This window comes from Tetrao urogallus (genome assembly GCF_951394365.1).
Source record: "Tetrao urogallus genome assembly, chromosome: 12".
NCBI classification, from domain to species: Eukaryota; Metazoa; Chordata; class Aves; order Galliformes; family Phasianidae; genus Tetrao; species Tetrao urogallus.
In genome coordinates this window covers 8697494-8724870 of record NC_136825.1, presented here as the reverse complement: position 1 = coordinate 8724870, position 27377 = coordinate 8697494, and the positions used below count along the sequence as shown (strand labels likewise).

Below are 27377 nucleotides of genomic sequence, written 5' to 3'. Positions count from 1 at the left end.
CCCCCTGCTATGTGCAGGCTCACCTGGACCAGGCTTCCCAGACCCAAATCCAGCCTGGCCTTGAATGCCTCCAGGGATGGGGCATCCACAACCTCCTTGGGCAACCTGTTCCTGTGTGCCACCACCCTCTCTGGTCTGTTGGAACAAGAAAGACTTTTTTTCCCCCACATGCTTCATCATTGATTTTTAAAATCGGCTTTCTGACGAATTGCTGTAGACCTTACTTCAGACTGTAAAAGGAAAATGTATCCTCTGCAGCTCTCACAAATCTGTGTGCTCTCGCCTTCTTTCACTCCTCATCTGTTCTGTGAGCTGTACCCAAAACTCCATTTTGTCTTCTTTCAGTTTCTTTGCTGCCTTTTGTATGAGGTCTATTTCCAGGTATCTTTCATCCAGACCATACTGAGGCCAATGCACCAAGCCTTCCCCATTGGGATTTCTGGAAGCACAAAAATGAAAAGTTACCTCTCCATTTGTGCTCTGACTTCTCAACCCGAGGTCGTTTCAGAAGACTAACAGGAGCTCAGATTGCACGATTCTAGTACCTGAACAGATGGATGTTTTTATCAAAACGCTCATCACTGGAACAGCAAACACGTAATGATGTTTGCCCTTACTCGGGGATCTAATCCTCCACTGCAGATACAAATAGCTCTTGGATTTTGTTTGGGATTGCGTGTTCGTTTCCAGAGTTCTTCTTGCAATCGTTAAGAAGAGAAACTATTTGTTTCAGTACTTATCTTAAACTCTGCCACATTTACAGGAACTACCATGCTGCTGCTACGCTTCAGGCAGCACAGACAAAACTTGAGCTGCAGTTAGCGCTACGGATCTCACCCGTTTCTAGCAAAGTTAGTCCAGTACTTCATAACAGTTCTGCTAAGTTTACTTTCTCCTTCCGTAGCATTCCCTGCAAAGTGAGAGAACAAATGGCAATATTCAAAAATCAATAATCAAAAAACAGCAGTCCAATCAATCCCAATACACTGTAACCAGTTCAAAGGGGCTGTGGACAAGATCATCTCTAAGGGACCCTTCCAGTCCACACCATTCTATGAACCTACTTGTTACTCTGGGCTGTGGGAGTTCTATGTGAGCAGAACAGATGAATTCGTTAATGACAAGTAACTATTACCAAAAACAGAAAAAAACCCAGCTTATTTTGATTCCAGTGTTACTAAGCAAAATTCTATTCTGAAAGTCCTTAGGTGAATGAGATGAACAAAAATGTTGATTTTAAAAGAATTGTTTAGCAAGCGCAGATACATCACCTGCTAAGAATGGCCTTCCAAAGACAAAGGCAATTTCATCTGCATGATCTGCTCTTACAAACTCTGGAACGACGCCTGTGGCTGAGCTTGGTCGATGTTGAAATTCATAGAAGTAGACTGGGTGGCCAGCATCTAACAGAAAATAAAATTGAACGCAAGAATGCTGGTATTGCAAATGCCAGTCAACAATGATGATGAACTTTCACCAAAGCTAAATTGACAAAATCAAAACACTAGCAGATCTTCTGATAGCAAAGTGTGACGCATACATAACGTCCACAGACATGCGCAAGAATGAAAAACATTGTTGATATGAATAGATGTTGAATTAGAGACTCACCTCTGTGGTACCTAGCCACTTCAATGGCTGGGAAAGTAAACATGTGATCTCCTATTGCATCAAGAAGGCCATCTCGCACCTGAGCACGGCTCTCTGCTTTCCCAATGTATTCATTGAATACAAGATCAGCCATGTGAGAAGAAACACCCTGGAATGAACAAGAAAGGTACTTTTCATAATGAGAACCCACCCTAAAAGAGTAACAGTGTAAACTGAGAGTGCCACCTGCATGTCCCTGGCTGGACTCCAAACATCACCATCTTTCAGAAGAAATCCCCTGCTGCGTCCAAGCAGAGCTCACAGTTCACAGTGGTGCACCTTTACCTAGCATAGATGTTCTTTGGGAGAAGAGATTTGCAAGATCAAAAAGGATGCTCTCAAATGCCTTTAGATAAAGAGCAAGTGGTGATGCTAAGAGATGGATACGGTACTCTGTGGAAACTTCCTTCTGTGGAAACAACCCTCGTAAGAGAAATGAAATCCTGCTGGATTGCATAAGATCCATTTCTTGCTGCAGACGGCCATTACTTACTCCCTTTCAGAAAAACCCTGGGCTCTGCCATTCCCAGATTATGATAGATTCCTATGGCTCTACATGGCCCTTTACAAGTACTGGCTATGTTTATCAGCTTCTTAATTCTAACCTATTAATCTGCAATTTTTCAAGTTTCGTGGTTTCAGGAGAGCACAAAGCAACCAGAAAGCTGAGAGCTTTGTAAAACACAGGGAAGCAAAACCTCCCCTGTCTACATGCAGGTCTCCTGGTGCCATTTTAGGCATCCGCAGGTGAGCTTTCTATTCTCCATGTGAAGCTTTAGAAAGGCTCGTATGTTCTGTAGGTGCTGTGTCATACCTGCTGGTAGAATGTGTATCTTGGATAACCTAGTGTATCTTGAATGTCATGGGACCTGTGTTAGTTGCCTGCATCACTTCTGGATTTCCACTGCATTCCTTTTGAAAAGGTGGGGCATGTAGGATAGAGATATGGAGTATCTTCCATGTTGATCCGTCACTATTAGCAAAACGAAATGTGAATTTGGAATTATCCCCACGATGAAATAGCATTCTGATCACTGACATAGAATATTAATATCAGAAACTGCCGTTTTTGAAAAAATGTCATCTGAGTGTTACTCTGTAGCCTCTGATCATAGTTCTGCAGCACAACGTTCCACTACATTCTAGACATGGTCTCTCACCTCAAATGATAATAGAAACGAGTTCTGTAATACTTGACGTGCAACTTCTTTGTCCAGACCGTCTGTAAAATCAGGAAATTTCATCATCTGCATAAAAAAGAGAATACACATTTATGAGGAAATCTTACATACAAAACCATATCTGAACAATGCCACTGAAAGTCTCTTACTTTAGGAATTACCCATCCAAATTCACAGTTATTCACTCCTATTATGTATGGGACTGGATTGATTGCTTTTTCAGACAGTAATTGCCTGGGACTCTTTGGAAAAAAAACACCATCCACACAGGAACTGATGAACATGGGAGCCTGAAAAAAAACAAAGAAACAAAGTCAAGGCTTCAGCAAATGAACGCATCAAGTGAAAATATAAGAATAGTAGTATTCAAGCTCTCTTTGTTTTCCACAACCAATGCTTTGAACCAGAGAAGATTTGCAAAGATTAGCATTGTGTTTAAATACTTGTGAAATGTAGGTTATTGTTAATTTACATCTCCTCTTAGTTAGGAATGTCCTGGTACGAATGAATGGAGAGGTTAGAGAAAATCTAACTTCTACACTGGAACTGCAAAGTAACAGGAAAACCAGGATTGCGGTAAGAAATTTAGAGAAGGACATAGTTATGATGCTAAGTAATGTTCAGGCTCTCCAGGAGAAACTGTGACATCTCATACTCTTGTCTCCTCCCTTGACAGAATCTGACAGCGAGACACGTGTAGCTCAATGCTCATACAGAGTTAAAGAGAAGGAACCTGTTCACAATTCTCAGGTGAGGTATGGCATAGCTGCAATGTTGTCATATCCTGAAAACATAAAGAAGGGACAGATGTTAGATATTTTTCAAGTTCTCTTAATATTACAGGACATGTACAGCATGCTCTGTTGTGATCAAATTTGAAAGGCCCCTCATATACAAGGTATAACTTCACCTACCATTTTTAGAGTTATCTGTTCTATCTCTTCCTCTGTTTTTCCTCTTAAGCATTCAACCAGAGCGGCAGAACTGGATTTCTTACAGCCAGATGCGGCAGCAATTCTCTGCAATCAATAATAATGAGTCACAGTCTCCTCTGGAAGAAGGGGCAGGCTTCTTGGGGTGATTACAAAGAAGTAGCTAAGGTATGCAGGGAGGAATTTAGGAAGGCGAAAGCCCAACTTGAACTCAGGTTGGCTGCTGCAGTAAAAGGCAATAAAAAATCCTTTTATAAATATATCAATGGCAAAAGAAGAACCAAAGATAATTCTCATCTATACTTGATGCAGCAGGGAATGTGTCCACTGTGGACAAGGAGAAGGGCTGAGGTCTGGCTTTACATCTGCCTTTAATAGCCAGATCAGTTATCTGGGCTTTTTATGCCTTGATCTGGAAATCTGGGACGCTGCTCAGAATATGCCCCTGCCGATTCACGTGGAGACAGTCAGAGAGCTTCTCCTCCATCTGGACTGTCACAAGTCCATGGGACCGGATGGGCTGCACCCTTGGGTGCTGAGGGAGCTGGCAGGAGTGATTGCTGAGCTGTTCTCGGTTATCTATCAGCACTCCTGGTTAACTGGTGAGGTCCCAGAGGATTGGAGGCTTGCCGATGTGACTCCCATCTTCAAGAAGGGCCGTAAGGAGGATCTGTGGAACTATAGGCCTGTTAGCCTGAACTCAGTACCAGGGAAAGTTATGGAGCAGATCATCTTGGACGAAATTGCACGGCATGTGTGCACTGTCCAGAGGATCAGGCCCAGCCAGCATGGGTTAGTGAAAGGCGGGTCATGCTTGATCAACCTCATCTCCTTCTATGACTGGGTGACCAGTCTGGTAGATGAGGGAAGGGCTGTAGATGTAGTCTACCTAGACTTCAGCAAAGCCTTTGACACAATCTCTCACAGGCTTCTTCTGGGGAAACTGGCTGCCCATGGTCTGAACAGGTATATACTTCTTTGGGTAAGGAACTGGCTAGAGGGCCATGCCCAGCGGGTAGTGGTGAATGGAATTAAGTCCAGCTGGTGTCCCTTTCAAGTGGTGTCCCCCAGGGCTCAGTACTGGGGCCCATCTTGTTTAATATCTTTACTGATGACCTAGATGAGAGGATTGAGTGCACCCTCAGTAAGTTTGAAGATGACAACAAGCTGGGAGGTGGTGTCGATCTGCCTGAGGGTAGGGAGGCCCTTCAGAGGGATTTAGACAGGCTGGATCACTGGGCTGAGATGAATAGGATGAGGTTCAACAAGGCCAAGTGTCGGGTCCTGCACCTTGGGCACAACAACCCCATGCAGCGTTACAGGCTTGGGGATGAGTGGTTGGATGATTGTGAAGAAGAGAAGGACCTGGGGGTGTTGGTTGATGCTCGGCTGAACACGATCCAGCAGTGTGCCCAGGTGGCCAAGAGGGCCAACAGCATCCTGGCCTGCATTAGAAATAGTGTGGCCAGCAGGAGCAGGGAGGTGATCATCCCCCTCTACTCAGCACTGGTGAGGCCGCAACTTGAGTACTGCGTTCAGTTTTGGGCCCCTCACTACAGGAAAGACATTGAAGTCCTGGAGCGTGTCCAGAGAAGGGCAACGAAACTGGGAGGAGTCTGGAGCACAAGTCTTATGAGGAGCGGCTGCGGGAGCTGGGATTGTTCAGTCTGGAGAAGAGGAGGCTCAGGGGAGACCTCATTGCACTGTACAACTTCCTGAAGGGAGGCTGTGCTGAAGAGGGATTTGGCCTCTTCTCCCAGGCAACGAGCAGCACACGGGGTAATGGCTGCAGGTAGTATCAGAGGAGGTATAGATGAGACATAAGGAAGAACTTTTTCATTGCAACGCTGCCTGTTTTACATCCCAGATTAGCAAACAAATCTCTTGGAGATTGTTTCTTACACGTGACAAATTGGGTTAAATTGGGCTCTTCTTTTTAATTATAACCAGGCTCAATAAAGTTTTGTTCCTTTGAGCACATCAGGCACCAGGTGGAAGGTACAGAGAACAGTATTTGGATTTGGTACAATTTTCCTGTCAAAAACAGCAGCTCAACTTTTTCTGAAGACAGTATAGTCCTGTACATTTCATACTCATTCACTGCCTTCTGCCACTGTTTCCTCGGTCTTCTGCTTTCACTCAGACATCTGTGGATATTTGGGTATTTGGAAAGCAAAGTTTCACCCAGCGTGTATTACTGCAAACAGGAATCCTGTCTCTAATGAAGGTGGTTGAAATTCCAAAAGAAAAAAAGACCAAGATCCACATTTTTTGAATACACCATTTAAGACATTCAAGACTATCTCAAACATTAAATATGCCACAAAATACCCACCTGTGCTTCCTTCTCAGGCTTTTCAGTGAATAAAGTCCTAATTGTAGTACCACTCTCTGAAATGGCCTTGTGGAACAAGCCCTTTGCCAGTGGAGATAAGACCTGGAAAAAAGCAGCAGCATCCAGAAACAAGAACAGGCATTACTGGAAATGCATTCTATTCATGACACAGGGCTTCAATATCAGAAACTGCCTTTTTTGAAAAAAATGTCATCCGAGTGTTACTCTGTGGCCTCTGATCAGAGTTCTGCTGTGCAAAGGTCTCTGGCAGCATTAACAGGGATAAGTCCACGCCTGCCCTTCCCCTCCCATAAAGCTTTGCTTACAAGACTTCAGGGAACAACACTGCAAGCCAGGCATGAGTCAGGTACACATATGTCCAACAGACTGGCTGTGCTGCAGAAGGGGAAAATAAAAAAGCTCTAAGAGAGAAGTCGGGAGCAAACGGACATTCAAATTTGAAGAGGACAAACGACATCTGGGATTCTAAGCGACATCATCTGGGTACAAAAAGAACACTTTCCACAGCCAGAAGCTGCACTGTTATCAGCTGTGTATCAGACTGAGGTGATGTGTGCTTTACCCAAAAGCCACCCACGTTTTCTCACCGATTTTTCATTAATGTACTGAGAGTGATCGTGGACAGTGGGTTTCTTTCTCAAATAATAGACATTCATGCCTGTGGTGAACTTACCAGAGCAGATACACTGATTCCCCCTGCAGATTCACCACAGATGGTGACAGATCCCGGGTCTCCTCCAAAGTGTATGATATTTTCCTGAATCCACTGAAGAGCTGCCACTTGGTCCAAATACCCCCAGTTACCACGAGCATGCCTATCCCCAGTGCTAGAAAGAAAGAACAGACTTCTTTAAATGCCTGATGTAGAAAAAAACAAGACTCAGATAAATACAGTGTGCAGGACAAGGAATCAGCTGTGAAGGAGCCTCTCTGCGTAATTGAAAAAGAATTGGCTTGAAAAGGGTTGAGATCAGGCCAGCAATCAAGCCACAGCAGTCTCTGAAGCAGACCTGGGACTTGTAAGTTGCTCCCAACTGCTGCATGGGTAATTAAGAAACAGAGAGTTTATTTGCCAAAGCAAGTACTCTACAGGCCTTTCCACAAAGGATTTCCATGCATAACATTAGAAATGGTTTATCAAAATCGAAGACAGCCTGTCTTACCTAAAGTATCCAGCTATACCCAATCTGTACTGAATTGCCACCACAACCACGTTGTCAAAGGCTGCTAATGCTGAGCCATCATAGGATGATGCTGCTCCAAAAACTAATCCACCTCCATGGATCCATACAAAGACCTGAAAAGGGAACAGGCAGAAACAGTTCAGCACAGGGAAGAGCTCCCTGTGACACAGACTGAATACCCTTGTTTCTGCTGCTTCACTCATGAGTCCTTCAGGTTACATTTCACAAATGGTCAATGTCTTTCAGATTGGAGGCTGGCAGCCTCACAACACACACTGATTCCATTAAATACCTCAATTTTACCAGTGCCCTGCAGGAAATCAAACACTGCCTAAGTAAAAAACCAGTAAGATTTTATTTGTCAATCGTGAAAAACTGGGCCAGTAAGTCCACATACTGTACAGGTTGCAAGTTTGCAGTACAGTACTGTAATCCTCAGGAAGCTGTTAGAAGATTCAAGGTCAGCTCAATCTGTCACATCAAATCACAGAAGCCATCGAGCCTGCTAGAGGTTTTGTACTGATTTTCCTTACCGGCAGCTTCTCCTGTTTTTTTGTAGAAACAGGTGTATATATATTCAGGTATAAGCAATCTTCAGACATCTGGAGACGAACTTTTTCTTTTCTATTAGTAATAACATCTGAAAAAAACTGTCCTGTTACTTTATCCTGTAGACACCTGAAAAAATAAGAGAAATAAAAATCAATAGTGATAAAAAAAATTCACAGCTGTATGTCGAAAATTTTTGTATTTCTAGCAAAAAAAAAAAAAAAAAGTCCAGTACATTTCTATAGTGCTGGCATCGGAAACATAGAGTGTTTTTTAACATTTTCTCCAGTTGAGTTGGCATGAGATGTGCAAAAAGGGGCCAGAGTCTAGAGCAGTACGTTTTGCAAACAGATGTAATTTCACGTATTGCAAAACCTTACAGAATACTAGCAGACTGATACAGCTATAAATCCTTCAATTATATTGCAAATGAATTACCATATATCTTCAGTAGATTTTATACTGCAATTATGGGGATTAGGCTAGAAGCAGTTAAAAGAGCAGTAATACAAGTGGAGTAAAACAATTAAAAAATAGATCACAACAGATGTGTGTTTCATACATGATCAATCAAGCATGTGACTCACTGGGAACTCTGTCTTTCTCTAATTTTTTTTTTTTACTTTTGATCAGCCTGCGTAACAGCATCCTCAAACTGCAGGTAATATGAAATCAGTGAGAACATAAAAAAATCATGGGAACATAAAAGCTTTTCTTCCTGCTTAACTTACATTGGTGGGTAGGAAGTGGCATCTCTGACACCTTGCCATGGCTCAGGAGGCTGGGGTTCCGAAAACCTCAGTGGTCCAACAGGAGGCTTAGCAAAAGGAAGTCCCAGAAAGACATTTACGCTCCTCTCAGCCGCATCAACTTTGATTTGGTATCCTCGGGCAGTGCCGTATTTGGTCACCACTTCTGGCTGCTCTGCTTTTTGCCCTGGGGGGTGCGTGCACAACATCACATCACGGATTGGTCTCCTAGTGAGCAACTGACAGCTTTCTAAGAGCTTTGCCTACCTGAATGCGCACCTGCTCTTGGTTTCAATAACTCCTTTTCAAACACAAGCCTTCAACAAACGCTAATCGCTAGAGCTGACTGAAGTTCAGCCTCCATTCTGATAGTGCTCCCAGCTATGATCTCCCTCAGCTACACCGTGCCTGCAGCATATAACGTGCTTACTCTCCACACCCATCAGTGACCGGGTGAGGATTGTTGTTACTTAAAAGTCCACCGGATTGCCCTCATAAAGAAAAGGCATTTCCTGATTTAGGAAAGGATCTGTGAGTGCACAAAACACACTTGGGAATCTGGGTAGACCCTACAGACAAACAGAAAACACCTTCTACCATACCTGAAAACAGTCAGGCACGCATGCACAAATGGCGCAAACATTCAGGTAAGATTTACTGTAATCTCAGAGCGAAATGTATCAGAGTCAAACAACAAACATGGCATATTGGAGTCTCTGACTCAGCAGACAAAATATTGCAATAGGAATTTAGTTTTGCTAGCTGCACGTGAAAAAAAAACGCGACAAATGCCTGAAAGCAGACCAGAGAAAGAAACAAAGGGCTCTTTGCTGTTCAGACCTCAGCTCTGTGCAGCTGGGTTGGGACTTCAGGCCTCCTTTGAGCTGGGACTCCCACGGGTAAGCAAACTGCACACGCACTCTAACTCCTCGCAGCAGGCAACAGTGAAAAACATTTTGGAAGCTTACCAGTAGCTACGAGTGCTGTGAGCCCGGCGGTGAGGATCAAGGACAGCAGCATGTTCTTCTCAGTTGCCACTCTGCAGCCTACTCACACCCTGATCGACTCTGTGCGCTGCCTTTATACTCTGTCAGTAAAGCTGTTGCGCAATGCAAACAGGGATAAGGAAAGCAGTGCTCAAGCTGTGAACCGAATCGGCCGGGACCAGCCTTGAACAACTGTCATGACAGCATGGCACTGCTCCAAGGGGAGCGTAATGCCGCTTATCTGTACATGGGAACAGGGGAACCTTGGGCTGTGCAGAACGGCCCCACAAGTCTCACACCAGCTGCCCAGGGCTCCTTATAACTGCTCCTCACAGAACTTCACGCAGCAGGGATTTGCTTAAAGAAGCACTGCAAGCAGTCCTCAGAACACCAGCAGATTCTTCCTGCTGCAGAACCGTTACCATTGCCGTCTTTAACAATTAAGTCAGCACTTACTTTCACTACACAGAGAACAAACCCGGAAAACTCTCCTCCTCATGCACACTTTTTGACAAAAGCAGTACAGGAAAGATCCTAGCTTTTCCTGCAGGGTCAACGCTCCACCCGCCACTCAGTCCTGTGCATTCAGAAATGTTTGGCTGGTATCTCACCATACACGAGTTTTGCAACAGCTAAGACAGGCTTTCTCCACAACTGCAGTACAGGAGCCGTATGCAACTATTTGAGTGGTAGGAACGCTTTTAATCCCACTGAAACATCAGGAGGCTTTACTTCCAGGAGAACTCGCATCGATCAGTAAGAAATGCTGAAGAGAAGTAGATTGCCATTCTGTAACTAGGTGGCCGTGTTTGATTTTTGTTTCCAGGCTCTGACTCTTTTCCTGGCTCTTTTTTTTTCTCTTTTTTCTCCTTTTTTCTCTTTCTCTTTTTTTTCGGCCAGTGTCAATAGATCTTTCCCTTGTAAGCCTGTTTTGTAATCACATGTCATGAAAATAATTCTCAGTTGTCAGAGACAGCATTTCTGTAATTATTTTAGTGACTCACTTTTTTTCAGCTCTGTGTGCCCCAAATCCAGTATTAGAGTAGTTCTACACAATGTATTAAGCACACAGTAGTCCCGTCAGAGCTAAAGCTCTATTCATATATTCAGAAAAGATGCCTTACTCCACACCCAACTCATGTGGGCAAACGTGGGAAACTAAACTGGAACGCTCAGGGAGTGACTGGGCACAGTTCCCCTTCATTCACTGTTCTGCCTTTCAAGCTTTACTCTTCCACCTTTCTCTGCTGCACTCCCTTTTTTCTGCTCATGTGCACATTCTGCAAAATGTCTGAACCCCTACCCCATTTTCATCCCATCCATAAAGAAGATGATATCCAACTTGAAGGCCAAAGGTAGCTGCCATGCTGAAATTACTCCTTGTGCAAACGCTATCTGTGCACTCTGCTGATCTCACTCACGTAATAAAATAAACAGATTGGACCTAGATCTTTACCACCTTGGCTACCAAGCCTACCAGGCCGAAGGATCTAGCAACTGGACTTAGGCTTCTGCAAATGTGGAGACCCTTACTCTAAGTGGCATAAACTAAACTAGTGGAATCTGGAAACAGTGCTACATACCTGGGAAGTGGAATTCTTGGATGCTGCCTGGCATTTCATTTTAATGGAGAGCATTTTGCAGTTTACGTTCAATCAGTGAACAATGCACAAGTCAGAGAACAGGTCAGAAAAATCCTGCCACGTGATGACATTTGCCTCCCGCTCCGTAATGCACTGCTACCTGTCTTGATTTCAATCGCAGAAAAATAGAGACAAACCTCATGTTTATGGGCACATAGCTAAAAGAGAGCCCACAAAGACATTTGCATTCAACTCTATAGGGTACAAATGTTCAGAAATCTGCATTTAAAGTGGGCTCGCTTCCTTATTTAGTTATTTTTTTAAACTCAGCCACTGGGTAAGACTAAATGCAGCTAGAACAGTTTGTTTCCATGTAACAAGTGAGTGTAAGACAGGCAAGGGAAGGAAAGAAAGGAGGAGCGCCCATACCTTCCACATAGCTGCACCATGCTGCTGGAAGGTAGCAGAACGGTCAGCAAGACGGCTGGGACAGCTGGAGCAGCCTCAGAGTAACACATGAGAAGCAATGCTGAAATGCTGCGATCCAGGCTTGTTCTTGGCAGTCCAAGCTGAAACGGGCGCTGGAGTAATTCCGGTAAATGAAGTCTCTCTCCAGTGCCAGTAATGAGGGCCTGTGACCCAGTGCTAAGAGACACTGGAACTGAGAGACGGCACAGAGCGCAGCCTAGAGCGCCGTGTAAATAAAGCACCATGGAAAACACAGAAAGCACAAAGCTAATGCTACCACGCCTGATCCTTCTGAGGCAGTTGTTGCTCATTAAAAAGAAAGAAGCTCAGGGCAGCGGAGACTGTTTCTCTCCTTTCCTAAGATCGACGAGCAATCTGAATTCCAGCACTGCACCACTGCTCCAGACGAGGTACTGCAACCGTCAGAAATGTACTGCTATCTCAGTTGTAAAACTCAGTCACACAACAGAACTGTCCTTAAAAAGTTCAGAGGACATTTCTGTGTGTGAATCAGACCAAAACCTCAGGAGCATCACACGTATCTCTGACACGAGAAAGACACTTTTACTTGCAAAACACCTCTTTATTGATTGAACTCGATCAACACAACATTGCTGCCAGATTCTTCTTCAGCAATGGCAAAGCTGCAGAAAAGCCTGAGGAGCAGACAGATCTGTTAACTGTATTAATAGGGGAGGCTTCTCTTGTGGACACAGAGGGAACCGAGGGAAAAGCAAAGGATCACAGAGTGGAAATCGATCCACTGCCATAATTACAGCGAATAAGGGTAAATATGAGAACTGCAAAGAAAAGGTGAAAGGAAGGGACACGTTATTTTGTCCTCAAGGATATTTCAAATAATTCCTCTTGCAATCCTAAATACTATGCCTATTATGCATGTTTAGACAGTAAATTATAGCTCTAGATTAGCTTTCTTGTTTCCCATTCTTTTCCTAGTTGGCTTTTCAAACATCACCTTTTCCCAGAAGTCTACCTTCTTCTCCTTCAGCTTTCTGGCTTTCCTTTGTCTTAGATTTATCTCCAAGCATTCTTCATTTAGATTACGCAATGGCCATTCAGCCAGGCCTTCCCCATTAGGATTCCTGTAAACAATAAGAAAGAAAGAGAAAAAGCCTGAAATTTGCAATTTAGCAATCCAGAAATCATCAAGAGAAGATTTCAGGGCCGCTGACGAACAAGATCAGCATAATTATTCTACAGGCAGTGGAACTGAGGTACGAGGAAGTGAAAGGATTTGCCTGCATCCTTCCAGGAAACCAGAAGCACAACCAATAAATCAATAAACAAACCCTTGTCTCCTGAGTGCCACTACAACTGAGGAAATGGGCCACGTCGTTTAGTTCCATAGATCTCATCCTTTGAGTCCTTTGTGGGACTGAAATTCTCTGCTCTGAGCATGACAAGGCAAAGGTTTCTTCATTCTGATACAAGAGGATGGAATTCCATGCTTCAAAGTTTCGGGAATATTCCCTTAGAGACAGTTACATGGATGACCAGATGTAAATACACCTCAACATATCACACAAAAAAAGAAAATTTGTATGAGAATTCTTTCCTTACAAAGGTGGGTAGTCAGAACTGTACAATGTTCTCTAGTTGTTCTCTAAGAACAAGGTATTATAAGTAAAAAGTAGATGCAAAATGTAAGCTAAATCAAAAGACTCTGGTAACAGATCAATGCAGCACAGCTGGATTGCTCTAAAGTTCACTGGAGTAAAAGGAAATACTTCAGTTTGCATGAACCTTGAAAAAGACTATTAGCTGTTGTGAAAATGAAAAAAATAAATGCAGAAAAAATTCAACTTTATATATTCCTGTTTTTTTCTTTCAAAATGAGAACTGTACCCAATCTGTTTCATGAGAAAGAAAAGACTGCTTTCTGAGTATTACTGTATTAGGCATATGCAACCAGTGACAAGTACTGGATTTACAATATTTCTGAGGAGGGTGACACCTTTTACTTAAACATTCAGTGATCAGCACATTTATTTGTGCTGTTGCAACAATGCATTCTGCCTGCAGCAAGCAGAGCTCATGATTCCAAAATCCTACAAGAATGCCCAAACTGTTATGGCAAAGGCAATTTTGCAAGCATGCTCTTAATTATTTCTCAATGCACCAGTTCAATTTTTTTTAAAAGATGACTTATTAACTCAGTCATGGAATGAAACACTTTAACCTAGTTCTTAGACCTTCATTCAGAAATGAAACAGGACTTCCAGCCTTGCTCTAATGAACAGAAGCTGGAATGCTCAGCAAAACAGACTGCAACCTCTCCTCTTAAGCCTGAAAGCCAGTCAGATTTCTCAGAAAAGAGGACGCATTACTTGAAATACCTCAAGCAAAGGAAACAGGGTAGATTTCCTGCTTTCTGAGCACTCTGCTCATCTCCCACTAGAGATGATTTAATCAATCTTTCCCTCAATGAATTTGCCGCAGAGCTTTGACTTAAAAATAAATTAACAGTGTCAGTATAATGTCAGAAAGCTTGCTACAAATTTCATTTTCTTAATTGTTTGCAGCGTATATAACTTCCTGCGCTTCAGAAACAGCAACCTGTGATAAAGGATGGAGAATATAGTAACGCTGAACAAATTCAAAGGAGAGAGAGAGATACATCTTGATCTCACTGCTAGTATGTGCACTACAACTGGATTAAAATGGAAGTACCAATACTGAATAATGTCAGTACTGCAAGAGTAATTTATAAACGAAGGCTGATGTTTAATTTCTTACCCCATAGGCTTATGTCACCTGCCATATAAGGTCCTCCAAAGCCAACTTCATCTCCATGATCAGCTTTCACATACTCTGGTTTAGTATCCCAGTATAAAGTGGAACGATGCTGATACTCAAAGAAGTAGTAGGTGCACCAGAATCTAGAAGACATCACATTTAGAGAGTTGCAGGAGAAGCATGTTAGTGTTACTTTAAATATGTATAATGCTTTACAGGCAACTGGGCACATTTCTGAATGTAACACTACTCCCAAATATATATTTGTATCTTTAATTAAAAATGAAGAATGCATAGTATTAAGAAGATGAAAAATTCACCTTGGGAATACAGATAGAAAACAAAATCCAGTTATTTCCCAGTTCTGCATATTTTGGTGTGCCTTGCCTATGCTTAGATGTCATAAAGTTTCTACACTGCAGAGCTGCTGACTTCTGAAGCAGTAGTGGGCTACAAGGGAAATTCCAGGTTCCTTCAATTTTTAAGCTTGTGTAATTTACACAGCAAACATCTACTTGTGTTATCCTTTTCTTGTCTCAGTGTATTGTAACCATAAGCCCAAGTGCAAAATACAAGTACAAAAGTAAAGACATCATTTGCTTGATGTGGTTCTGTACCCCTGAATCACACTTCATTCTCAAAGTTCCCAGTGGGAATTTCAAGAAGGGTTACCTGCACAACAGGATTTGTTTCTATACCATTTAATTCAGCCTGTAGTGAAAAGTTTGAGTGTCCTGTTTTGAGACTGTTTTAAAGAGAGTGTTCATTGTCTCACCCCAGTAATAACTCAGTGCTTTAATGGATGGTATGACAATAATGAAATCCCCCAGCAATTCCAGAAATTGGTCCTGTAGCTCAGCAGGATCATTTGTGTTTTCCAGATATTCATCCATTATTACTGACAACAATTCTGCTGGCAAATTCTAAACAAATTTAAAAAAAAAAGGGGGGGGGGGGTGTGTGGAGTGGAAACATGGAAAAACTATCACTTTCAATTAGCTGCTAAAAATGTCAGGTTTTGAACTTCAGAGGTTCTGCAAAGGTAGAAGAGTAAAGGATAGCACCCATACCGATGGAAAAGCATGATGGCAAACAAAACTCATTGACATTTTTTTGTGAAAAGCAAAACAAAACAAACATGTTTCAGATAAAATTTACAACAGAGTTATATGATTTAGAACTCCTTAGGAATCAATTATTTTTCAGAAGTTTGGAATTTCACCCATCCTGACAATGCCTTTGGCATCTGTTTTCTTCAGGAGAAAAGAGACAGGAATAACAAGTTTGAGTTCTTGAAAGATCTGTAGACTAGTAGGCTACAGGGCAAGACCATCAGGATTTCTAAACACAGCTTAGGTCGTTAGTGTTACAATTTACTGTTTGACAGATACAGTTCAAAACAAAGAGTGCAAAATATTTTCAGTGACTACTTAAAAAGCTATATTTAATTTACTGAAAAAACCTGCCTTGAAACCCAATACGCAGGAGACTGGATATAAAATAGTGTAAGGGCATCATTACAGTAATCCTACATACAAATGCACAACACAAAAATGTTGGTTCAGATTTCTTGAAGAAGAAAGGTATTTCCCAGAATGTAGGCCTGACTCAAACCTACTTCTGATTAGCTCCATACACTGCAGCCCTGCCAGCTTTGCCAGCATTCTCCTCAAACTGTAACGTTACCTTGAGCATTAGTAACACTGTGCACAAGCAGAAAATTAGAGAACACTAAACTTCACAAATCTGGGATATGCACCAAAACGAGGTTTTACTTCTTAGATTAGTGCAGCAATTCTTACCATCATTGGTAGTAGAAACTCTAAAGCTGAAGTGATTGATTTTTTATGTCCCACATCTCTCAAAGCTGGTATTGTTGATGTCTGCACAGAAAAAAAGATGTTGCTAGAGCCATTTAACTTCTCCAAAGTTTCATATTTTAACAACTTTATTCCACTTTATTACTACTCATATTTATTTCTGAAGCAACATATCATATGCAAAAATGCAGGAACTGTCTTCAAAAGCTTGCATTTACCACAGCATATGTTTCATTCATGGAAGTTACTACATCAGCCATTCTAACTATGTACTTTATCCTTAAATCAATACGTTGTTAAAAGATTTGCAAGACTGGGGAGCATTAGGGCAGAATTAAGCAACAAGCTTGTTGTGTCTCAAAGGCTTATTTTCCCTCAGGTAGGGGAGATCCTGTTTGGATCACTGGCAGCCCCTCTCCCAGAGACTCACGAATACTACGTACATTCAGAACAAATGCTTTGCATTACAAAGCCAAGCATGAATACTTATAAAATTAAGAGGACAAGAAAGACAGGACAAATCGATCCCCCACATTTTGCTGCACTGTATAGCAACTGTTCTCTTGAAGTTACCCATAGAATTCACATGAAAGAGTGCAAGTGGGATACCTGTACTCCACTCAGAAAACAATGGTTTTCTGAGATTTTTAACCAACAAATCTTATTGCATGATAACAACAAATACAGGGGCAGCAACACAAACAGCACTCATTAGAGCTCACAGCATAAGAGGTAAAATGTTTACAGTGATCAGTACAGCATTTTTAAATGTCCAGTGTATTGATCCTGAATACTGCACAGGTAACACCTATGTGTTTGTTGTGGGGGAAAGGATTGTTTTTATTTTTGCAAAGTAATAAGCTCATGACTGCAGCATTATTTTTCACTTTCTCTGCCTGGTTAAGGCATTAAATTTATGGAAAATACTATATAATATTGACAGTTGAGCATGCAGGATGGAGCCTGTCTTACTGCTTTGTGACCAACTGGTTCTGGGTCTCTACAAAATCAGAATGAAAGCAAAATTTACTTTGTATGTATTCCTAACAGTGCATACGTAAAAAGTGTCTGACAAGCGAAGACCTCCCCCCACTCTTCTCAGAATCACCTGCAGTATTGAATACCAACATTCCAAAAAATGAAGAACAGATATTAAATTACAGATTTAATATTCCAGCCAAATTCATTATTGGTGACTCCTATCATAAACAGGACCATGTTAAATTCCTTTCCAGCCAATGTATCTTCAGGTGACTTATGAAGAAATACTCCATCCAAAACTAAGGGTAGAAATGGGATTTCCTGAAGGAGTAGAAAAAACATCAAATTACTTGTTAATAGTATTTTCCCTTTTTCCTTCAAGTCACATAATAAAACACCCACATTTAGCATTCCAGGTGCAGGAAAGAGCTTTAGGAAATCAGGGTACCTATGGCCACTGTAACACACAATTAGTTTTTCACAACACTATGAAATGCTAGCCTGGCTGGGGTACGTTAAGATATAATTTAATGGTTTTCTGATCCTGTACCGTTTACAACTGACATTCAGGTATATTTATGTTTGAGCCTTGCACACAACTTTACAGTTGCTGTGACACTTCACTAAAAAAAGTCTTAACTAAAGAAAATGCCTGTGAGATAATTTGCATATTTGGGTGTACTTTGACAAAAATTCAGAAAAATCAACTTTGGAGCAGGTCAATTATTAACACTGATCAGAAGCTGATCTGAAGTTCTGCAAATGTGCCATCAAAAAAAAATCTGTTACTAAGTAAAGTTTCACTTACTGTACTGTTAAAGACTATCCATCGCTTCCCGGTTCCTCAAGCAGTTTATTAGTGTGAGTGAACTGCTGGTCTCACACTTAAAATTTGCAATTTTCAGAAAATTGTTAACAAAGACAAGAACTGTTAGCTATGAGTTAGTCTTTAAGGAATTTATATGCATAAGATCACTGTACACAGTACTGTTGTTTTATATAAGGCCTAGTTTAGGTGAGCTTGATAGATCTTCAAGTACTTGATTTTACTAGAGATTCTACAGTTAGATCATTAAGAGAAATAATTCTTTTGTACTTCTCTTTTGTGCTATATTTCTGTTCACTGATATATAACCAATCTTGCTGTAGAGATAGCATGAAATTGTAACAAAAATCAAGACAAGGAAGTCCAGAGAATCAGCTTGTGAGTTTCAAATTATGACTGCCTACAGCTTCAGGCAGAGAAACAAGAAAGGTGCTTTCATTTCAAGGTGTTTTGTTTGTTCTGTTTTGTTTGCTTTACTTCAAACTAAGAGTCTCCATAAAAGCCCATAGCTGAATAAAAACTGAGTGCTTCTTCTAATTAAATGTCCCATAACACATTCAACCATTATTATGTAAGTGACAGTGTGCATGAAATCGGACATATGCCCAGCTAGGTGTATGTGTAACTGAAAATACTTAAATCTACCCACAAACATTATAATCTCATAACTGTATAACCTATTTCCAACATCAAATGAACACAGTAAGATTGAAAATATACAGACTATTTGAATTAAAATCTTACTTAGTGCTAATCTATTTATCCATACATATGCCTTGAAAAATAACCCTAATCAACTTGTTTGCATAATATGCAATCAGATTTTCCTCTTCTTTTAACCAAATAATCAGATATTAAAAATACTGTTCATTATGGAAGCTTTAAAATGCAAAAATGATCCTACCTTAAGATCTGCTGAAAGAAGTAAATCTTTATTAGAGGGAATTAGAACTCCACTCTCTAATATTGCTTTATGAAAGAGACCCTTAGACAAAGTAGATAAAACCTGCCAAAAAGGGAGGAACAGAAAACATTTATTCTGCATCATGGTCCTTATCCCGTACAACTTGCTGAACTAGATTGCTGCAATCAGTGCGGAAATACACTTCTGGGGAAAGTGATCAGACTTATTTAGAACAAAGTACCTTTAATCTTCTTTTCAAAAACTGGATTAAGCATTAAATGTTACACTAATTGAGTTTACTTTTGAACATTTTAAAAGACATTTTAGTTATCTATTGCACTTACATGTGCAAAAACACAGCAAGATCCCACAGATACACCAAAGAGTGTGACTGATCCTGGATCCCCACCAAAGTGTTCAATATTTTCTCGGACCCACTGAAGAGTTTCTACTTGATCCAAAAATGCCCAGTTCCCAAGAGCATGTGCATCACCAGTACTGAAAGAAAAGCAGTATAAGCTAACATCTCAGGAAGAGTAATATTTCTTATACCAAAATAAAATTAACTGCCAACTTACAGTTTGTGCAATTTGGCCAAGGAAAGGTCTTACCACTCAACCACTTAACCACATAAACCATTTATGCTTTAAGCAAAACAAAAAGTATGTAGTGAAAAGTGAAATGGTTCATCTTACTTGAAAAATCCAAGGAGTCCAAGTCTGTACTGAATTATTACTACCACTACAATATTCTCGCAGGCTGAAAGTGCTGAACCATTGCACCTAGAAGCACCACCAAATACAAAATTGCCTCCATGGATCCTCACCACGACCTTTGAGAAAAAAAGGGTGAGACATACATTACGCATTGGTCAGCAGATTTCATATGAGAAGGGAATGCAAAAGAGAATGAATAACTTCGAATCACTGAAAGTCAATGGGAGCTTAATTTCATGTTTATGGATTGTGAATTTTGCATAATATTAGTCCTGCTTATACAGGACAACATTTTCAAAAGCAATTAAGTGGCTTAGGAGTCAGGATTAAAAGCAGACATTGTAGATCACAAGGTTTCACAAGGGGTTTACATACAGGTAATTTGTTCTTCTTGTCTGCAGGGCTATAACCATTTAGATACAAGCAGTCCTCAGAAGTCCGAAATTGAAGGTGTTTTTCTTTATAACTTTTTTCAGCTTTTTTCAACATGGTCAAATCTTGAGGACATCTTCACAAAAGAAAGAAAGAAAGCATAATTATTAGTAATAAAACTGAAATATTAGCTATGTACCAATGATAGACAAAACACATTTTCTTTATCAGGCTGAATTTCCACTTGGCACTTGAACTCTCTGCTACTTACAGGAATCCTTATGTTTCCTAATCCCACAGTTCTTATTAAATATCCCACTACCAGTCAATCCAAGTACCTTAATAAAAATCATACACTAACAATCGTACACTAACAAATATGACAGTACTGACAAATATGAGCAAGTACAATACATGCAAGTTAAATGAACAGCTCTCACAGCAGCGGGTAAGAAGTTGCATCTTTCAGATCATTCCAGGGGTCAGGAGGTTCAGGTGGGGAAAACCTCAAAGATCCAACAAGTGCTTTTGCAAAAGGAATCCCCAGGAAAACATTTACAAGTCTGTCTGTTCCCTTCACATTTACTTGTTTTCCTCTGAGCAGTCCACATGCAATAGTCACTTCTGGTTCTGCAGCCTTCTGCCCTAAGTAGCACATAAGCCGGAAGAATTAATCTGCATTTTCATAATTATCAGATTTTTCACTGAGGCTTTCTTAAGGAAACAATTTATTTTGAAGATTTCATCTTGTTCAATTTTGTTCAGTTTTCATTTTACTTATGTGCAATGACACTCTCCTCACCAAAAACTTCCACAGCTGGCTCTGTTTATGAGTAGGAGCTAGGTAGGACACAGTTTACACACTGTGCAAGATAATAAATCTTAAAAACAATTTCAGACCAAACGGTAACTGACAAAATCATCAGTATCTTCTAAGTTTACCATTCAATAAAACAATATCCTTTTATTAAACAAACCCTTTTATTATTTTCATAAAAACATCTCAAAATGGTTTCATTAAAAATAAAAAGTCACTTTTGCATTGAGCTTATTAGGATTCTTTTGCAGATTGCTAATACAAATAGAAGAGAGGTACTGCTCTTGAAAACTACTACCCTGTAATATATTAGTGCAGTAGCTTCCCCATCAGCAGTTAAAAAAATATATATATCAAAAATCAAAATCAAAGACTTTGCATCTCACCTTCTGTTCCACAAGTGGTGAATGTTAAACTACAACCCAAGATACAAAGCAAAGAAATCTGGGTTTGAGGAGCAATTTTTCTCCTAAATTGGATAACAGATTATTTTCTGTTTTTTATGTGGAAGACACTGGTACAAAGGCCTCTGCTGACTGTGCTCTTAGTAGGGAGCACAGCTAAATTCCCTTCTGAAAATGCACTGCATTAAGCACTTTCAGAGCTGTAACTGAAATGGAGAACAAATACAATCTCTTAGTGTAATATACCTGTCATTACCTGATCCTGATGATGGATGATTTGGCCCAGCATCAACTGTGAACAATGAAAGGTCTTATCCTAGTTAATCTGTTTTTACTTCTACAATCCTATACACATCTCAATTTCCATTTAAATATTTACTACTTCATATTTTGAATCTTATAAGTGCTACAAAGCAGTGAAATTTTAAAGAGTTTCAGAGCTACTGACTAAAATTCTTGTAAACAAACAAACACAACAAAAAGTGTTTGCAGATTACAAATAACTGGGAAGAAAGGAAGCTTAGTTATTGCAAAGGTTTAACAAGTGCTAGCATATCTGCACCACAATTAGCATGGTATGTGTGCTTTTCCACAAGAACTGGCCTCCAACTTCCAAATTAGTTTTTTAACCCTTTTGCATATTTAAAAATAAATGGGATATTAAAGCTGAGGGCCAGATTACAGCATCTTTTCTGTGACTGCACAAGGCAACAGAGAAGCCTCAGTGTAGGTTAGAAAGCAAGGCCAACACCTTATGGTACGTGTACTTCCCTCAAAAGACAAGGAAAAGACCATGACCACTCCTTCACTATAAAATAGCTTCCTATGGTGGAAATAAGCTGGCTATCCAAAACTGCCCAGTTTTCCCCTTTTGGCTGAGAAATCTCAAAAAGTTCTGTAGTCCATAGGAGCATGACAAAGCTCAAAGCAAGTAACTGGCCTTAAACAGATAAGCCTCAAGGTCTTCACAGTTGGATCTACAAGTTTAGCCTGCTCCACTAGCTCCCAGTTTTCAGCAGGCAGAACACTACATAATGGATCTGTGTTTCTCCACCTTTGATTCATTTTACATCTCCCAGATAAACCATGTCACCAGAACTCAGTTGCAAAGCATACAGGGTCTGCTGCACTGCTTTCACTTCATTCACCTCCAAAATAAAGACAGTGCAGAGCCATCTTCTCCATAACAGATGGGTAATACATCACGTAAGTTCACCCTGTCTTGAGATTTGTCAGTTGGTTCTTCTTTAGATGCTTTTTTCACTGTAAATAGTTCCTCCTCAAAATACCAAAACAGGAAGTGAGACCTATCAGCTCAAATGAGCTCTAGGCTATCCCACCTTATCCGCCCTCACTCACCTCATCAGCTTGAGTCATCACCTCCTTATCCTTTTTCTCCCTCTTCTCTGTGAACAAAATCAGTATCAGACGTATTAGCAAGTAGATAGATTGCTATTTAATTTTTAGTGATCTAAGAAAATAAACATTTTTTCACTTTTCTTAGTGCTCTGAATTGAAAGAACTGTTTATCACAGCAACAATACCAACAGAAAGCGCACTGAAGCTGCCGTTCCATTCAGAGCCAACCGTTAGAAGTCACACACAGAAAAGCTCCTGGTGCACAACCTGCATCCCGCAGCAGCGACAGGGATCAAACGGCTGCCCAGTGCGCGGGCACAGCTGTGCCGGGGCTGCTTACACAAACGTTTGTCGCGAGTAACACAGGAGTAAAGCTTTTATTTCTGCCGGCTGCCAGCAGGGCGGCTCGGGCGACCGGTGTTTCATTACCCATAACCGTACCTCGAGGCAGCCAGCAAGCTGTCACTCGAGAGATAACAACAAAAACCAATCGTTTCTTTTTTGTGATAACAAATCTTTTTTTGTGTGATAAGTAATCAAATATATGGCTGAGAAGCTGAAGCAAGATACTGCGTGTTTACACAGAAGTCAATGCCTAACTCCTAAGACCAAGGGGTGAATGAAGCTGCGCTGTAAAACATCGCTACAGCCCCGATCGCTCCACTTACTGTAACAACGTGATTTATTTTTTTTTTTACACGCAGTTTGCTTTTTCAAATTAACTCAAAGACGAAAGACATTGCTTTAAGCAAAACATGATCCAACCCTCCCCAGCACCGAACTCCTCGGAGCCCCGCACCACCTCCCCGCACAGCTCCTCCCCCTGCCGGGCTCAGCACCGCGCCGACACGCCAGCCCTCCGCACGGCTGCTCACGGCTTCGGTGCCGCTCCACCGCTCGCCCACAGGGGAGCAGTCCGCACCAAACCTCCCCGCCCGGTCCGGCGGCGAATCGCGTCCGGGCTCCTTCCGCCCCGCCGGCATCGCAGCCATGGTGGGCCCGGGCGGCGGCGTGCCGCTGGAGAACGCCAACCCGCTCATCTACCGCCGCTCGGGGGAGCGGCCCGTGACAGCGCGGGAGGAGGACGACGAGCTGCCCGACTCCATCGACGACCGGGAGATCTTCGATATCCTGCCGGCAGGGAGGGCGGGCGGGGGCTGGGGGGGGGCGGCCTCCGTCCCGCTTTCCTTAACGCCGCACATCTCATCCGCTCCATTAACGACCCCGAGCATCCCCTGACCCTGGAGGAGCTGAATGTCGTCGAGCAAGTTCGAGTTAAAGTGAGACTGTCTTATTTTTGCTGTTGTTGTTGTTTTTCCTCCTTGTTTGTTCATTACTTTTTTTTTTTTTTTTTTTTTTTTTTTACCGTGAAAAGAAGTGTATTATGTGAATTTACTGCATTTAAACGTAATGCTTTAAGCCTTCAGCAAAGAAAACCCGAGCAGTGCTGTGCATGGAGCGCTGCAGGCAGGGCACAGCAACAAACCTGTTGGTTTGTTTTCCAACAGGTGAACGATGCCGAGAGCACCGTGGCAGTGGAGTTCACACCCACCATCCCGCACTGCAGCATGGCAACGCTAATCGGCCTGTCCATAAAAGTGAAACTGATCAGATCACTGCCTGAGAGGTTTAAGGTGAGTAGTAAAGTCACTCTGGAAAGCAGAAGAGACGGATGGTGTTCAAAAGCAACTAAAACTTTTTGATCCACGTTATGGAGGAGGGAAACGCTCCAGGCTGAGGAAGGAACTAAACTAGCAGAGCAGAGCTGCAGTTCTGTGCTGGTGGCATCGCAGCTGATTGGGGTTGTGGTGTGAAGGCATGAGGGCACAGAAGGAGATGGCAGTGCTTTAGCCCTCTGCCTGAAGGAGGCTTATGCAAGTGGAAATGTGGTGTTCTTTTGGACTTGGTTTTATTCTTGCTGGTACAGCATCTGTCCGTGCCAGGAATGTCTTTTGTTGTTGCTTTGTTTTGCTGTTTTCTTAATTAAATACTTTGAGCTTCCAGTGTTTTGTTGACTTGTCTCCTTTTTCTTTCTCCATACTTTTTAAGATGGATGTTCATATAACACCAGGAACACATGCCTCTGAACATGCAGGTAAGCGTTTTATTGCTCTGTTGTGTGGTTTTCTTTTATTAATCCAAAAATTAGAGAGAAGATAGATTCTTCCACCTGCAGATCAGCTGTTTAACATCTGGGACTGTACACAAACCAGCCCCTTCTGGGAGATGTTACAGAACAGGAATGTGTAATAACAAAACTTACAAGTACTCAGTGTCTTAGATTAAATGTTTCCTTGGATAGCCTGTGCTGTCAAATAGTCATTGCTTTACCTGGAAGGCACAGAAAGAAGGGGGAGGCAGGAGGTAAATTTCCTTTCCTGTTACACATACACATGCATAACTTCCTGCTGCTGAATTATAAATAACTTACTGGTTTGAGATCTGCTAATGTGCTGTCTTTGACTTTAGACCACAGCTTTGTGATATAGTTAGCATCTGTGGAGTTATTTTAGCTGGGTACCACAGCAACACTGAGACTATTAGTCTCATGGTAAAGTGCTTCTAAAAAGACCTTGTACCAATATTTTGACCAGTTCCTTGTGGTATTTTTTTCTGTGCAGTTAACAAACAGCTTGCTGATAAAGAACGTGTAGCAGCTGCTTTGGAAAACTCTCACTTACTGGAAGTGGTAAATCAGTGTTTGTCTGCTAGATCATAATTGCCTGATCAGGAAACCATTAGTATTCTGCTGTATTAATTTTGTATATAAGTGGTGTTGCTAATGCTACATGTATGTATGAGCAAAATAAAACTACCTTAAAGAAGTGTTCCATTACTTCTTCAAAAAAATAAAAGGCATGGAGAAAATTAGCTTGCTGGTAGCTATAAAGCTGTGATGTAAATTGGCTTTTTCCGTTTGCTAAGTATTGCACTGCTGTGATTTTTGTTCTGAACTTTTAAAAAAGATTTGGTTGAACTTGTTTTTAACAGGTTTCTTACTGTCTAAAGACTACTTATAGACTGCATTTTAGAAGTGGAGTTTGCGCACTGGGTTTCACAAGTATACCAAGTTAAGTAGCAGTTGAAATCTTTATACTCATGTGATTATTTTGGACTAACACAGTTTTTCCTTCAAACATCAAGATTTCTACAAATTCCTGTGTGCCAAATTGTAAAACATTTGCGGCAATAACTGTAAGCAATTTTAAATCATCTAATTTATCATTATTATTATGTTAATCTAAACAGCCAGTATGGAGGGCTCTTTAGATATGTATAAAATGTGACTTGCTTTTCCTTACTCATCACTTGTATCAAATGCAGTATCTTTGAGGAGGTTTTTGTTTCTTTGTTTTCTGTTTTCCTTCCTCCCTCCTGACAGGAGGGAGTCTTTGGTAGTTTTCAGTTGAAGTGATCCAGCTACTCTGCTGAAAACCTTTCCTGGTAGAGTTTGACAGCTGTGTCAAACTTAGTGATTTCACAAACATATAGTGATTTCACTATCTGTTGCTTTAAACATATACAGGTTTAGCAGTGATATTTAGCCTGCGCTTCTGGTCTGCGAAACATGGCATTTGAACTGTAGGGATTAGTGGCATAAAAATTCATTCAGATAGAATTCCATTATTAATTTGAACTTTCTTAAGAGTTGTTTCTAATACTGGAAAAATAACAGCTTGTAATAGTTCTGACAGGTATTTTGGTGCAGACGTACAATATTATGTATCAGCTATGTAGTACGTTTATCAGTTATTTACAGAGTAATTAGTATAGAGTTCTTGGTTGGGTTTTTTTTTGTTTGTTAGTTAGATGTGCGATAGTGATGCTTTACGTTTCAGTATTTTGTATTGGATAATCTCAGATGCTATTTCAAAAACAGTAAACCTTATGAAGGACATTATGTAGACACCACAGCCTGCTGGAACAGGCTAGTCTGTGTTGCCAGGAAACTAAGGCAGTGGTAAACCAAGTGAAATGGTGAAGTTCACATATACGAGAAAACAGAACAGCAACAAATCCAAATCTACTCATTTTAGAAATTACTCACCCAGTAAGCACAGAGCTTCTGTAGAAGGCCAACTCTTCAGCAGCGTTTATTTGCTTATTTGATTAGCATCCTTCGAATAATGACCGTTTGGTTTGATGTTTGAATGAAACTGGAAATAAAAATAATATTTGTGTAAAATTAATGCTAATAAAGGAGTAGATTGACACACCTGCTAATATGCTCTTTGTCTCTCAGGCCTAATCACTGAACTGATCAGTCCTGACACTGCCAGCCTTTGCACCACTTCAGCTCTGGCAGTATGTGAAAGCAATTCATAAGCAATATGCTTGATATTGATTTTTTTTTATTATTATTTTTAACAGTAAAATGAAACTTGTCCTTCCAGATTTTGTGGAAGACAGGAATGCAAATATGGGGGGTAATAGAAAGATGAGTAGGCTGCAAACAGATGTTTGATGTGCTTTAACCTATGTATGAAACAGAGAAGGAATTAGTAAATTATACTTTATTTAATCTGCTTCTTAGCATTCATCACTACATAATAATAGTAACAAATAATTTATTGGATGTTAGCACTTTTCTCACAAGCCATGTTACGCAGTAATCCTATGGGTGCACTTTGCACTGCTTACTTTTTCAGAGAAGCAACAGTATGTGGTTAGGTTGTTCATAGTACATATTTCAGAGGTGACTTTTCAGTAAGGGGACTTCATTACAGTGTCAAACAAAAGGTCTGACTCCTGCTACTTAAGAATGGTTAATTCCATACCTTTG

The 27377-nt window shown here is 41.0% G+C and overlaps 2 protein-coding genes and 1 pseudogene across 3 annotated transcripts; 1 reads left to right on the top strand and 2 right to left on the bottom strand.

Annotated features, from left to right (window-relative positions):
• Nucleotides 1–261: 261 nt before the first annotated feature.
• LOC306950906 (fatty acyl-CoA hydrolase precursor, medium chain) lies at nucleotides 262–10012 on the bottom strand (the record flags this gene model as incomplete). Its single annotated transcript, XM_079541303.1, has 15 exons — nucleotides 262–439; nucleotides 838–910; nucleotides 1272–1403; nucleotides 1612–1759; nucleotides 2811–2897; nucleotides 2981–3121; nucleotides 3565–3615; nucleotides 3746–3850; nucleotides 6099–6200; nucleotides 6793–6946; nucleotides 7283–7416; nucleotides 7837–7981; nucleotides 8584–8788; nucleotides 9570–9640; nucleotides 9921–10012. 15 exons carry the CDS (start codon nucleotides 10010–10012, stop codon nucleotides 262–264), a joined length of 1818 nt encoding a protein of 605 aa, XP_079397429.1.
• A 2084-nt stretch (nucleotides 10013–12096) lies between these two features.
• On the bottom strand, nucleotides 12097–23586 carry LOC306950905 (fatty acyl-CoA hydrolase precursor, medium chain-like; annotated as a pseudogene). Its single transcript has 14 exons — nucleotides 23372–23586; nucleotides 21218–21300; nucleotides 20455–20659; nucleotides 20018–20150; nucleotides 19622–19758; nucleotides 19271–19424; nucleotides 18927–19028; nucleotides 18005–18098; nucleotides 17377–17517; nucleotides 16198–16278; nucleotides 15171–15318; nucleotides 14372–14538; nucleotides 12615–12772; nucleotides 12097–12180 (listed from the first exon to the last, which is right to left on the bottom strand). The product of its transcript is annotated as a fatty acyl-CoA hydrolase precursor, medium chain-like (transcript).
• Nucleotides 23585–25313, top strand: CIAO2B (cytosolic iron-sulfur assembly component 2B; the record flags this gene model as incomplete). Its single annotated transcript, XM_079541302.1, has 5 exons — nucleotides 23585–23731; nucleotides 23782–23874; nucleotides 24103–24228; nucleotides 24644–24689; nucleotides 25216–25313. The coding sequence occupies 5 exons, from the start codon at nucleotides 23585–23587 to the stop codon at nucleotides 25311–25313; spliced, it is 510 nt and encodes a 169-aa protein (XP_079397428.1).
• Nucleotides 25314–27377: the final 2064 nt, after the last annotated feature.